At 46.5% G+C, this 14,444-nt stretch overlaps 1 protein-coding gene across 2 annotated transcripts in view; it reads left to right on the forward strand.

The window, feature by feature from the left end:
- The window catches only part of ROCK1 (Rho associated coiled-coil containing protein kinase 1), a 1,783,501-nt gene that overhangs the window by 349,966 nt on the left and 1,419,091 nt on the right, over positions 1-14,444 (forward strand). For both annotated transcript variants that reach the window (XM_085605798.1, XM_085605799.1), the window contains exon 6: positions 3,907-3,991. In XM_085605798.1, coding sequence (XP_085461924.1) covers positions 3,907-3,991 — 85 coding nt within the window. The remainder of the gene's footprint in view (positions 1-3,906; positions 3,992-14,444) is intronic.

Below are 14,444 nucleotides of genomic sequence, written 5' to 3' on the forward strand. Positions count from 1 at the left end.
CCCAATCAAAAGCATCGGAGGGCCTTTCGTAGGGTCACTGAACAAACCTGGTGGATCAAAAGGACCACCTTGGCCAAAAATGTGTTAAGTGTGTACAGTGACTTCACGTGTATCCCAGCCTTGGCATTAAGCCGGACTGGGTTAAAATACCATATTGTGAACATTTTATACGCATTGGCCCTATCCTGGAGACAGACAGAGGTCTGGTTGCACGCGTTCAAAGCCGCTGCCAAGTGTCATCAGCAGTGGTAATCCCTAAATTCTGCACCCGTCCTGACTGGTAAGGATGTTGCCGTAGTTGGAAAAGGCAAATGGGCAAATATTTGTTCCAGAAGTGTTTTGGTTTTACTACCTTTATTTTTCACTAATGGTGTGGTCACCCAATGTAGCATCTGGTTAAGACGGAGCCCATCTGCAGCGGATAGATGGAAGTGATGCCTGCATATCTCCCCATCTAATATAACCCCAACTTGTTACAACTCGCCCAGCAGAAGGGGTATCCCCCACCCCCCAAAACAGCAAAGTGTGAGCCTAGCATGCCCAGTATAAAACTCCGGGTTTTGTATAATAGGAGGAACGATATGTAGTCGTTGTGTGGTGACAGATAATTTTATCCTAGTGTCTCAGAAGTGTAGCAGTTGCATACAGTGATGTCTGTGAAGGTAAAACATGATCTTAAGGCCTCGTCCACAAAATATGATGCAGAGGATGACAGATCATCCCCGCTCTAGGAGCACCCAAGGTTTGGTGTCGGGAAGGTGATGCCATTCGAGAGCAGACTGTAGCGGGGATACATGTATATAATGCTCTATATTAGGAAACCCAAGCCCTCCATCGGCCATTGCTCATGGTATTTGGGGAGTGGAATTGTGCTACATGAATTGTATCAACTGTTTTTGGATATACTGAACAGTATTATGATGGACCCAAAGGGGCAAAGTATGCATTACTTAAAGGAGCAGGGGCAGAAAGTTCATTTTCATTGCATTATGCACCCAGCCATAATATCTACATATGGTTCATCCTGTCACTTCGATCGTGCCCTTCAGTGCTTTTAGGTCCACTTCACCCCTTGTCCATTGTGAGCAAATATCTTCAGAACTCTGGATTGTTTAGATAATGCAGTGCACTGGATATAACCTTTAAATGCTTCCCAAAGTGTTGAGTGAGCCAATACCAACCCCTCATTAAGTCTTAAAATATTCCAGTATTGCCTCAAGCATCTCACCTTGGAATACAAGTGTATTCTCCTTTGTCTACGTGCCGCAGATGCCATGTGTCTATGAGGTCTAATTGAACTAAGATCCTACCCTGCTCAAGTGTGGGTGTGACTCGTCAGTGCTCATCATTTCAATGGTGAGTCACTTGAAAGAAGACCAGGATCCCAGATAAGTAACTTCCTTCCTTTGCCAACTCTTATTCTGAACCACTGTCCCTAGCTACATGCCCACATCTATACTCTGCCATTTCTACAGTTGTGGGGTGAGAGAGAGCCTATGTCCGCTATGTTCTCTGCATCTTGTCCTTAGAACCTGCATTTAATAGCTTCAGAGCTCCATGGTTGTTCTTTTACTGTTTGTCAACCTTAAAAGTTCTTTATGGTTAGCCACCCAGTCCAAGGCCTCATCCTGAGTGTCAAAAAGACATACATGGTTTGACACCACTTTCATCCTTGCTGGAATAGAAAGCATACAGTGTAGTCGTATTGCTTTTATCCTCTTTTAACACCTCAAAATGTATACTTTGTGTTACTAGACTAGAAAATCTTGGAGAAACATCTGTTGTGATGCTTCAAGCATTACTCAACCACCTTTGTGTGCAATCTTAAATATTACTTCCCTGCTGCTTATTTCAGTCCTCTGTTCCGGAGGCTCCATTGTTATATGCCCCTACTAGACCACAAAGCATGTTGAGTTAATCAGGTGTACTCTATGCCATTGGTCCTATTCTCCTGGAGTTGCTTTAATTTCCTGATTTCTGCCCTCAGCGGTACCTTAACTAGAGTTAGGTTATTCAGACTTGCACACACTTTTGCGTCCCCCACGCTTTCGTCATTCCATCTCCAATTCCAACATGAAGCCCTCTGTTTTAGTCACTCTGTAAACTACAACCCTTAAATGTTTTTTCACCAGCGCTACATCTACCCCTGCCTTACCAATGTTTATTCAAATGTTTCCTCACCAGCGCCGCATCTACCCATGCCTTACCAATTATTTTTTGCAAAACAGATCTAGTATCCGTAAATGAGTGTATCGTAACTTCTGTGGACAAAGAACTTGCTGCAAGCAACCTGTTAACTCCATGGAGGTCAAGGGGCATGGTTTGGAGATCCTCTGAACCTGCAGCTACACTATGCCAGGAGGACGAGGGAGGTTGTGTTTTTGCCCAGCTTACCCTGTGTAGGGAGTAGTCCACATTTATCTTTTGCAAGTTCACCAGGTCAACATGAATGGATTGATCTTTTGGGGGGGGGGCAGTTTTAGGCACACTCTTCAATTCTACTGCAGCTACAGTCACTCACCACTCTGGGACTTGATTCAGAGCACTGTCTGCTGCAAGCTCTTTACAGTCTCAGCGGCACTGGTCATTGGTGCCTTCAGTCACTCCCAAATCCAAGGCATGTGTCCTCATCATAGCTCTTTTTTCCAGCAGGCACGCTCAGTCCTCTGCTGCTAAGGTACTGGGTCCAGAAGCCATCCACTAGCCCCCTGGCATGCCATGTCGCCTTTGTTAGCAGTTTAGGCAGTACTCTCCTCCACCTTTTCTCCTGCTCACCATGGCTTTCAGAGACTTCTCTTGGTGTGTCTCCATACCGGAGTCATACGTCACCTCACGATTGCATTGTGCCTTATCAGTCATTGGCTAGGCATTTTGGGAGGGTGGCCAGTGAGTCCCTGGTCGTCTGCCTTCACAACCCATTTATAAATGCACCAGTCAGAAACATGCCAAAGGCCATGCACAGCAAGGTCTGACTGCTTAATTCCCTGGGAGTAAAGTGCCTGGCCAGACCCCAGTGTAGAGTGGGGTTAGCAACTCACGAGGTTCGTGCACTTGGCCACCCTCAAGCCAGAATGAACTTAGCAAAATTCTGCATAAGGCCTTAATATGGGTGTTCATTTAGCACAAAGTTTGCTTTGCTTGTGTAGAAGTTGGTTTGTAAGAGGCAGACTCAAAGTTAAGTTATAGAAGTCTCGGGCGTGGACAGCAGAGCTGGACAAGCTATACAGCTCATACAGCAGCACTATCAGTCAATTTACAGAGGCCTTGCAGAATCAGAAACCTGTCAGTTCATTTGAATCTTACATGCTCAGGCCCTTGACAGTTGTAGTGATCATATAAATCTTTATCACTATAATGATGAATTGCCTTGACGTAAGTCCAAATATGATAGTCTAATCAATAAGCGATCTGGTATCCAAGATCAGCACAAGGATGATTTTCCTTCTGATCACTACTTGTTTCTAAAAATTATCATGTACATTGTCAATGTTGCTATCGAATAGTTTATATTGGGGGCAAAAAATCTCAGTTCTCCTACTAAAAACTTCCAAGAAGCTGAAGGCCTGGCTTTTGAATTAAAGTACCATAGGCAGGGCTAGGCGCACACACCTGCTCCGCGACAGGATACCTTTGCAGGTGATAATGTGCTTTATAAATACCACAACACTTCCAATATACCAATAACAGTCATGTACTAGTCATGAAGGCCCACAATAAGTCAATGACAGGACAATATATTGCCAGGGATATCTAAACTGTTAGGAATAGCCACAATATGTTAAAGATGGTCTTATATATTGACATTTATCAAATATCAACTGGGTGGTTTGAAATTGTAAGCTTTAGTGCTTGACTTTTCACTGTTTGACATTCTTTATACCTAATATCTTTTTTGATCATTTGCAGAGATGTAAAGCCTGACAATATGCTGCTTGATAAATCTGGCCATTTGAAACTTGCAGATTTTGGTACATGTATGAAAATGAATAAGGTAAGAGTTGTATGCACAAGGATTGTATTCTAGTTTGTTTTTTCCCAAGTCTTTTTATGTCATATACTGCTGAGATAAACATTGTTAAATTTAGTAACTGAAGGTTTAGCTCAAGAGCTGCTATTTAATACCGTGCCTGAACTCTCACACTGTACCAGCATTGTTTACAGGACTCGAGAAACCAAATCTTTTTTAGTGCCATGTCTATTGCATTTATTCTAGTCTTCATCTAATGGTTCCTGACCAGACAAGACACTTGGATTCCAAACATTTCAAATATTGCTTGTAATGTGTTGCTCCTCTTTCCATCCCTACACCTTGTGTCATGAATAACCCTTCTTCCATGACACCTCCTCCTTCCTATGTTGGCAAATCCAATAATAGATGTTTTTATTAAAATCATATTGGAACTCTCCAACCTGTATTTGTTACTGTTTTTACTGTAGTTTCTGCTAAGCATTGACATAGCAGGATTGTTCTAAATTGTTTTCTACCTACCTTGGTGTGTCTAACATTTGATTTTTTTTTTGGGAGTGTTTTAACCTCTTCAGTGCCCATGACGAGATAGTCTCGTCATGGAGCACGGTTGCGCTGTGCCCATCATGAACCCCGCCCGCTAATGTAACGCCCGGCACAGGGCGGGAAAAGGGCGGGGCACTGAAGGGGTTAAGTTGCTTTTGAGTTTTTAGCCACAGTGTTGCTGGGTATGTATTGCCGCTTTGACTTGTTTTTCAGGGTGCTCAGAAAGTTTTTAAGATTTGCCAGCAGGGCCAAGAGGAGAGCAATTGTGTACTGAACTGGTGGTGTGCAGGTCAAGATTTTGTCTTTTCTGGAGGCTTATAATCAAGTGTCGATCTAGACCCTGATCCTGACTTGAATGTCAAGACTCAAAAGCTCCCCCACCCACTATGGATGCCTTGATCAGGGAAAGATAATATGGCTTTTCTTCCACTGGTAGAAGACAGTTTGATCTTTCCATTTTGGTCTATGTGCCTAACTAATTTTGCTGCCATTTCATTGTGCTCTGATATATCCTTGTAGTAATGTTGTGGAACACTTAACATACTTTTATTTATTATGGAGCTTTTTTAGCAAGTCTCTATTTCATTGTATTGTTTTTAATGTAATGTTTCGTTGATCCTTGTAAATGTATTTGAGTAAAATATCGTCTTAAGTAAAATAGATGCACACATTAATAATTGTTCTTAGGTTCCTGGTCCCTTAAAATGGTCTGCTTGATCAATGGAACATCTTACGATTTATTGGGAGAAAAAGTGAGGGGTGGTGGTCCTGGATGCCAGCCTTCTCTAATTTCTTTTGGTCCTCAATAATTGAGCCTTGACGACCTAATGGGATTTACTATTTAGTTGGTCAATTTGTCTGCACACCACACGACATCAGAGCGAAAACGCAGACTGAAGTGTGCGCAGTATGAGCATAATAACATCTGAAAGAGATAAGAAACTGCCACCCCAAGAAAAGGAGCTTGCTTTTGGTTGTTAACTTGAATAGGACTGAACAATTGACGTAAGTCAACTAACCTGACAGAAACAGCACCCAGCTAGAAAGCAACTGAAATTACTCACAGCAGTGACCGTAACTTCCTGAGGAAGACCCCTGAGAAAGTCACAACAAAAGGAGGAAACTTGATTCTTTGAAGTAATTGAAGTAGCGGCAAAAGGTACTATACTATTATTTATTGAACAACCGCTTAAAGACTCGTCCATATATAAAATGATACTGATCATAAACGGGCTCCTCTAAAAAAAAAAAAAATGGTATACATTATGATATATGTTTATAAAACACTGCATTTCATGTGACTATCTTGTCATTGCACATTTTGTGTTTTTCTGGTGTAACAGTGAAAAGGACATCACATATACGCTCAAAAGATGGACTCTGGGGCTGCATTCTCAGTGTTGGTTTTAAGTTTATACAGGTTGGAAAACCCAAATAGTGTGTTTGCCAAATGTCATGTTGCATTAAAAAAGTTGGATGGCAACAGGAATTTCGGTGTGACTTTCTTTAAAATTCAGCTTAAATTTTAGATCAGTGAAAGAAAGTACATAACTCGGCCATAATACTTTTTCCAGTTAAGACATTTATTGTGGGGGAACAAACTTTACAAATATACCTTGCAACAAGTATGTGATCAGACTTTTTTTTAGTTCTAGCTAGGTGCACTCTAGAAAACAAATCTGCTCAATCGAGTTCTGTTAAAGGCGTCACTCAGATCATCTGGCTTCAACCACTCTCCACTCACCAGAGTTTGCCAGTGGTGAACTTTGTGCATAAACACATCTTATAATCTTGGAAACACATTGTTTCACAGTGGCCTTTAATTAGAGCATCGGGCGGGAGGTCACACATGAAGTCCCACGCATGAATTCACATGTCCACACACACCAATTCCCATCACAAACTCATGTTCACATACATTCATACATCCACACACAACGAACATTAACTAATAATATAACACTTAGCTTCTGCAGGATTTCTTGAGGGAATCCTCAGAGGTTCCAGAAGGGTTGGTATTGCTGCCACCTAAGGAGGTAGCAGTCCCTCACATGTCACAATCAATCAATCAAACATTTGTAGAGCGCACTACATACCCGTGAGGGTCTCAAGACGTTTGGGGGAGGGGACTGCTACTGAACGAACAGCCAGGTCTTGAGTAGCCTCCTGAAGATCAGCAGGTCTTGGGTCTGTCGTAGGCTCAGTGGGAGGGTGTTCCAGGTCTTGGCGGCGAGGTGGGAGAAGGACCTCCCGCCGGTGGTTGTTCTTCGGATGCGCGGGACGGTGGCGAGTGCGAGGTCGGCGGAGCGGAGCTGGGGGTTGGGGATGTAGAAGGAAAGTAGTTTGTTGAGGTAAGCTGGGCCGGTCTTGTGGAGTGCCTTGTGTGCGTGGATGAGGAGCTTGAAGGATATCCTCTTGTTGACGGGCAGCCAGTGCAGGTTTCTCAGGTGGGGAGTGCTGTGGCGTGGTACGTCGAGGATCAGTCATGCTGAGGCGTTTTGGATGCGTTGCAGTCGTTTGAGCTTGGTTGGGGCTCCCGCGTAGAGGACGTTTCCGTAGTAGAGTCTGCTGCTGACAAGGGCCTGGGTGACTGTTCTTGTATCTGTCGGGATCCACCTTTAGATCTTGCGTAGCATGCAGAGGGTGTTGAAGCAGGAGGAGGAGACGGCGTTGACTTGCTTGGTCATGGAGAGCGTTGAGTCGAGGATGATTCCCAGGTTGCGTGCATGGTCGGTGGATGTTGGGGCTGCCCCCAGTGCCGTCGGCCACCAGGAGTCGTCCCAGGCTGAAGGGTTGGAGCCGAGGATGAGGACCTCCGTTTTGTCAGTGTTCAGCTTCAGTAGGCGGGTCTTCATCCAATCTGCGACGGCCTTCATTCCTTCGTGGAGGTTGGCTTTGGCGGTGATGGGGTTCTTGGTGAGGGAGAGGATCAGTTGAGTGTCGTCGGCATAGGAGATTATGTTGAGGTCGTGCTGTCGGGCGACGTGTGCGAGCGGGGCCATATAGATGTTGAACAGTGTCAGGCTGAGGGAGGACCCTGGGTTACGCCGCAGACTATCTCGGAGGCTTCGGATCGGAATGGGGAGGCGGCTGCTCTGGGTTCTGCTGAAGAGGAAGGAGGTGGTCCATTCCAGGGCTTTGTCTCGGATCCCTACGGCGTGGAGGCGTGCACGTAGTGTGCAGTGGCAGACGGTGTCGAAGGCGGCGGAGAGGTCCAGGAGGATGAGGGCTGCGGTCTCACCGTTGTCCAGCAGTGTCCTGATGTCATCGGTGGCGGCGATGAGGGCGGTCTCGGTGCTGTGGTTGCTGCGGAACCCTGACTGGGAAGGGTCCAGGATTCTGTTTTCTTCAAAGTATTGGGTTAGCTGTCTGTTGACGATCTTCTCGATGACCTTGACTGGGAACGGGCGCAACGAGATTGGCTAGAAGTTCTTGAGGTCTCTAGGGTCTGCCTTGGGTTTTTTGAGTAGGGCGTTGATCTCGGCGTGTTTCCAGCTGTCTGGGAAGGTCGCAGTATTGAGGGAGAGATTGATGACTTTGCGCAGGTGGGGTGCGATGGAGCTGCTGGCTTTGTTGAAGATGTGGTGCGGGAATGGGTCTGACGGGGAGCCGGAGTGGATTGTGCTCATGGTCTTGATGGTGTCATCGATGCTCACGCTGGTCCAGGCTAGCAGGGGGTCGTGGTCGATGGGGTGTGGGGAGTCTGTTGGGTTGCTGTCTGTTGGGGCTGTCTGGGTGTTGAAACTGTCGTGGATGTCTGCTATCTTGCAGTGGAAGAAAGTTGCGAGGTAGTCGCACAGGGCTTGCGACGGCGGGATGTCGTTGGTGTTGGAGCTGGGGTTGGAGAGTCCCATCACAGACCCCAACCCACTCTGTGATGAGGTGTCCCAGATAGGTACTCAGCCCTGGGCACTTCAGGGCTTAAAACTGAAGCGCCCATATCTGATGCTGAAACTGACAGATTTTTTTCATCATGAGGGGAAGACCTCAATGCACTTTGCCAAGCTGAGGAGGTCACGCCCACTGGGCTGTGACATCTCAGCCTGTCAAAATTCAGCTCAGGCAGCCAGCTGACTGCACATTTAGCACATGTCTATCTCCTGGCTGCCTGACCTGAAGATAAAGAGTGTCTGTCAAGCTGACATTTGCTCACCCTGACAGACCCTCTTTATGTTGGCAAAAAGGTAGAGGGCAACGCCCATCCACTCTTAAACAGGCCGCTGCTGTTGTTCCACCTCATTGTATGCATGCTATATATGGCTTAAAGTACCCCCTACCTTGCATTATAAGGCTATTGCAAGTCACTGAGGAGTTCAATGACTATAGAGGAGCGAGGCCGAGCATTCCCATGTTACTGAGGATTATGTTATCAGCATTTGTATAGCGCATTGCTGCCCCAGCAACGGGGCATCCCAGCGCTAAGCCATGGTAGTAGCGGACAGAGATAGAGTAGGCTAAAGATTGGAAAAGAGCCATGTCTTGATCAATTTCCTGAAAGACCAGTGGTCTTGCATGCCACGGGCAGCAAGGGAGATGGTATTCCAAAGGGCGGGGGCCAATGCCCTGAAAGAGCGTCCACCGGCTCTAGTTCTGCGCACCCGCGGGACACAGGCCAGGTGTAGGTCCGCCGAGCGAAGGGCCCGAGCCGGGGTGTACACTGAGCATAAATAGCTCAGGATTTGTGTACCCATGCCATGCAGGATCTCATGTGTGGTATATAAAATCTTGAACTGAACTCTTTGTTCAATGGGTAACCAGTGAAGCTGTCGCAAGAGGTCAGATGCATGACAGTGTTTAGGTAGTGCAAAAAGTGTGCGGGCAGCTGCATTCTGAGCCCATTGAAGCCTTTTCGTCACAGCTTTGTTGGCACCCAGCATTAGCCCATTACAATAGTCCAAACGTGATAGCACGGTGGATTGAACAATCGTCTTGTCGGGTAGACTAATCGAATAGCCCCAGAATGGGTTTTAGACCCTGAAGAAGACCAAAACAGGTGCCTGCCTTAGCCTGCAGTTCGAACGAAAGGGTGCTGTCCATCAACACGCCCAGATTCTTAACCACACTTTTCGGCTGGGGAGAGGTGCCTAGGGCTTTAGGCCACCATTGTTTGCCCCATAGGTGGGTATCTCGTCCCACCAAAAGCAGTTCTGATTTTGCAGAATTCAATTGCAAGTAGTTATTGGTCATCCATTCAGAGATGGCCATAAGGTAGCCTTGGAATTTCGTCTGGCCCTGTTTAGTATTGCTGGAAAAGGTAAATACCATTTGGGTATCATTGGCGTATGATACCATAGCCATGTTCCGGGCTTTGGCCAGCAGGGCTAGGGGGCGAACATAAATGTTGAAAAGTGGGGCTTAGGGCCGACCCCTGGGGGACACCACGGCCTAGAGGATGAACATTGGAGGTGTACGGAGGGGAGGAAACCTGGAAGGACCGATCAGTCGGAAAGGGTGCGAGCCAGGCCAAGGGGCCCTTGACCCCAATCTCCTCTAGCCGATATAGCAGAATCCTATGTGAGACCATGTTGAAAGCAGCACTGAGGTCCAGCCGGATCAGTGCTGATGTTTTGCCCTCGTCCATAGCAGACCGTAGCTGCTCTGTGACCGCCAGTAGCACAGATTCTGTGATGTGTTTAGGCCGAAAGCCATTTTGTGACTGTTCAAGGATCCTGTTATCTTCTAAGTATTGTGTCCGGATGGAGTTAACGTGAGACTCCATAATCTTAGCAAAATACGGAAGCAGAGATATCGGGTGATAATTTTCAGGCAGAGACGCATCCAGTATTTTTTTTAGTAGAGTATTAACTTTGGCAAGCTTCCAAGACTTAGGGACCACTGCACCCGATATTGATCTGTTGATCAACTCTCAGCCCTCCGAGAGGATGCAGTCCTGAAATCTCCTAAAAAAATGAGGTCTTGGGGGGAATGGGGCAAAACTGCCGGGGGGGGGGGGTTGGGGGGGAGGGTATTCCTTGGCTTGGCAGAAGAAGCCTTCTCCGCACAGAATATGCTATAAATGCGATCCACTTTGCTGATAAAAAATGTCACGAGTGTCTCGCATTGCGAGTTGGAGGATATAGCAATGTCAGTGTGCGGGGGTTTGACCAATTCCTTCATAAGAGAGAAAATGGATTTGGTTGGATTGTTATTGTTGCTGTTGCTGGTGGAAATTATGTTTGCATAGAACTTTGCTTTAGTCTTCCGGACCAGTTTATGATACAGTTTAACTGCGTTCCTGTAAGTAGATTTGGCTGAGGGATCATAGGAACTTCTTCATGCCCTTTCTAGAATTTTACATTTTTTCTTCTCTGTCGACAGAAACTCATTGTACCATGCATGGGTTTGAGTACGCTTGGCCAGAGTAATTTTCTGGGGGATGCAACAGTCTAGTGCATTATTGACCCACCCTCGAAAGGCAGCATCCGTTGTCTCTAAATCTGTAGGCCAGACTGGGCGGTGCACGTTTAAACAGGCTGTGAAAGTCGTAGGGTTTAGTTTGTGCCATGGGCGCTTCATAGAAGATGGGCGAGAAAGTTGAAGTGGGCACTTTCTACATAGAGACGCAGAGAGATAAGAGTGATTATTGGAAGGGGAGGATTGTCCTCCATAGACTCCAAGTTCATAAATACGGGGTCCAGGAGGTGTCCGGCTACATGAGTTGGTCCCTCGATCAGCTGCCTCAGTTGGCATGCGGCCATATCTCCCAGGAAGCTGATGATCTCCTGGGACACCTGGCAGTCAAGATGTAAGTTAAGATCGCCGAAAATACTAAAATTAGCGGTCTCTACTGTTAGCGTGGCTATGGTATTGGCTAGAACTTCTTGGAATGCTTTCGAGACTCCTGGTGCGCGGTTAAAGAGAGCATTTTCACAGTCGGGGATTTTCTGCTCAGTGAGGCTACAGGAGTACCTTGACTTGAGTATAATAGCAAGCCCCCCTCCCGGCTGCTCTATTCTGGGTGTACATTGAATAGCCTGCAGGTACGGCCAACGCTGGAATGGCCACCGAGTCTGTAGTGAGCCAGGTTTCCATAAGGAACAAAATGTAAGGGGCTGTTTCTTTTAAAAGATTTGATACCTCTGCATGGTGATTAAGGCTTATTTTGTTGCTTGGACACCTCTCCATGTATCCAGCACCATGTGCTTTGCCCCTTTTATTTGTTTTGTTTCCATGCATGAGTTCAAGCATTTTCCCTCGCGTGCCCAATTCCCTCCTTATTATTTAAGACTGAGCACTATGGTGTAAAGGAAGCCCCATGCCTGGCCGCAGTCCATCATGCATCGGGCTGAGTTGGTTCTCTCGGACTCTTGTAGCATTTTCCTAGTGTAGTGTACTCAGTGCAGTACCTTTAGTTGTAGTAATTGCTGCCTTGCTTGGATGCAAAATCCTAAACTTTTGAGCATTATGGTCTTTGTAATAAAACAGGCCTTTCTGCAGATGCCCCCCACTTTTAGCTCCCATGTGGACTACTCGATGCTGGTTTTCGATAGTGCACTGAAGCCTGCGAAGCAAGCCTGAGTGCTCTGTCTAAAACTGTGTGAATTGGTAACCCCAGTTGGTAAGGACTTTAACCCCCTTATTTGTCCCTAGTGTATGGTACAGGTGGTACCCCGGACATGGGTGCTAAAGGGGTCACCAGGGCCTGAAGCACTGTTTGTGCCACCCTGAGTGACCCAAGTAAATCTACTGACAGCTGGCCTGCCACTGCAAACTGCAGGACCAGGGCAAACTACTCGAACTCAACTTTGCCCTCACCATGTCAAAGTCAATGCACTATTTTTAATATATGCCAGTCATCCATAAGGAAGGCCTTCTGAGCCCAGGTTGCATTATACAAAAGGTGTGGACATGTAAGTGGAAGCTTATATGTCCCTATAGTGACCTTTACCATTAAAGGCAACTGCAACAGATAGATGATCCATAGGATAGCGTGGACCTGGCACCCGGGCAAATTCGATGTTGACAGATACATTATGGTACCGCCTAAATATGTTGTTTGGTATCAAACCACATGCATTATCTCTCCTGATACAAATCTCATGTCAAGGACAATGTGGCATGCACCCAGGTGGCTACTTCAGAGATTCCCACCTGGTTGCCCCAGTCATTTATGTGCTCTGACTGCCAACCTGTAGCTGCTGCCACCAAGACAGGAATATGAACCCCTACCGGGAGGTGCCAACTCTCCCAGGAGTCATAAACAATGGCCTGGATCGGAAGGAGGTCACACCTCTCTCCCTGACAGAATGGCTAGTAAAGTGGCACATCAAGGTGGTGAGCTCTAAAGGCTGCATCACCTGTGATATGCAGCCAGGTTACCTCCCAAAGGCGGAAACTTCCCGCCTCCAGACACATTGGCACCTGGACTCCCCCAGAAGGCTAGCCACACCGCTAGAGTGGGCTACCTTGTCTGTACAGCTAAGGAAGACTTATGCCATTTTTAAAGGTGGTGGAACAGACGGTTCTGGGTAGAAAAGGTGACCTAAAGCCCAAGGATGTGGTCACCTCAGGGGGCGGATTTGCCGCTTGGGTTAATAGCCCGTTGGCCACTTGCACCCACACCTCTAAAATCACTCAATCTAGGATTTAAGGGCAACACCTGGCCACAGAACTCACACTTCTTATCTGACTTTCAAGACTTGCATTAAAGGACACAAGAAGAGACCGAGTCTGTGCCAACAAAAGCTGCAAAAACCAAAGGCGTGATATTCTGCACCTGTGGCAACCTTCCTAGAACTGCACAACTGCGATCGTCCTGGACCAAAGCTCGGTTCCCCCAGACGGAGTGACTCCTTTGAAAAGGCATCACCAGACTCCCCTGGACTAGTGGCACTAGAGCCCTGCAGCCGCAGATAAAACAACGTACCGGAACCAAATAATCGCTAGACATCAGGCCCTCAGAGGGATTGCCCAGAAGTAGATGGTCCAGTCCATAGTCGGAAACGTAGTCCTGACTTACTCAAAGTTTTAGGCAGCTACTGTGTTCCCCTGGATCTCTGGATGTCGACTCAACTTTATGCTTTGTTTACCGCTGCCAGGTCTTGTTGGTGGCCAGTCCGGCAACCACCCCCTTTACTCAACGCTGCACCTCAAGGGAATTCCGCAAAACCTTCATCTGATGTGAGCAGTGGCTTCTTTGTGGACTTTGTGCACCCTGTTCCCCATTAGCACCGTGTAAGCGGTAAAACCAGGTCTCTCACTGCTTCCGCTTGAGCACCAAGGACAGCCAGGACAACTCTGCACCCGGCCTTCTCGAGCCAGGTCAAATTGACCTGGCTGTCGTGGCTTGGTCCTGGGACTCCCATCACCTTTACCCTCCTTGGGTTCCACACAACTCGACCTGCAAGTGACTGGTGGTCAGCAGTGCTTTATCTCATTGACTGCAATGATAACTCTTTTGCAGTACTGTTTTGCATCATCATAATCTTTATTTTTGATCACTTGGATGTTATAAAGTGCATCTCACAGGATTATTGCATACATAGCAATCATGATTTAAAAAAAAAAAAGGGTAAAATAGATAGGAAAAAAGTACAGTAAAACAGAGCAATGCTTCCTTAAAGAGAAGGGGGGTAAATGGCCTATTTAACACCAGCGTTGCTATATAGGATGTTATACTTACTAATCGTATGTAGCCCCGTATGTGCGCTGTTTCTCTGGAGCAACATACATAACATTTGTTTTTGAATTGTATCATTTTAAAACAAAGTTGGTTACCCAGTCCATACATAAACATCTCAAAGAATAAAATAGTACAAAAACCATCATACAGTATAGAATAAAAAAGTCTCGCAATACGCTTCAAGCGTCTAATCCATAGGGCCATCAGAAGTTTTGCTAAGTCGAATACCACAACTCTCCTAGTGTCAGTGCTGAGATTTCGGAGCACCTCAAGGTGATGTTTGGAACCAAAACACCTGCTGCATAGGGG

This window comes from Triturus cristatus, chromosome 5_1 (genome assembly GCF_964204655.1).
Source record: "Triturus cristatus chromosome 5_1, aTriCri1.1, whole genome shotgun sequence".
Classification (NCBI taxonomy): Eukaryota; Metazoa; Chordata; class Amphibia; order Caudata; family Salamandridae; genus Triturus; species Triturus cristatus.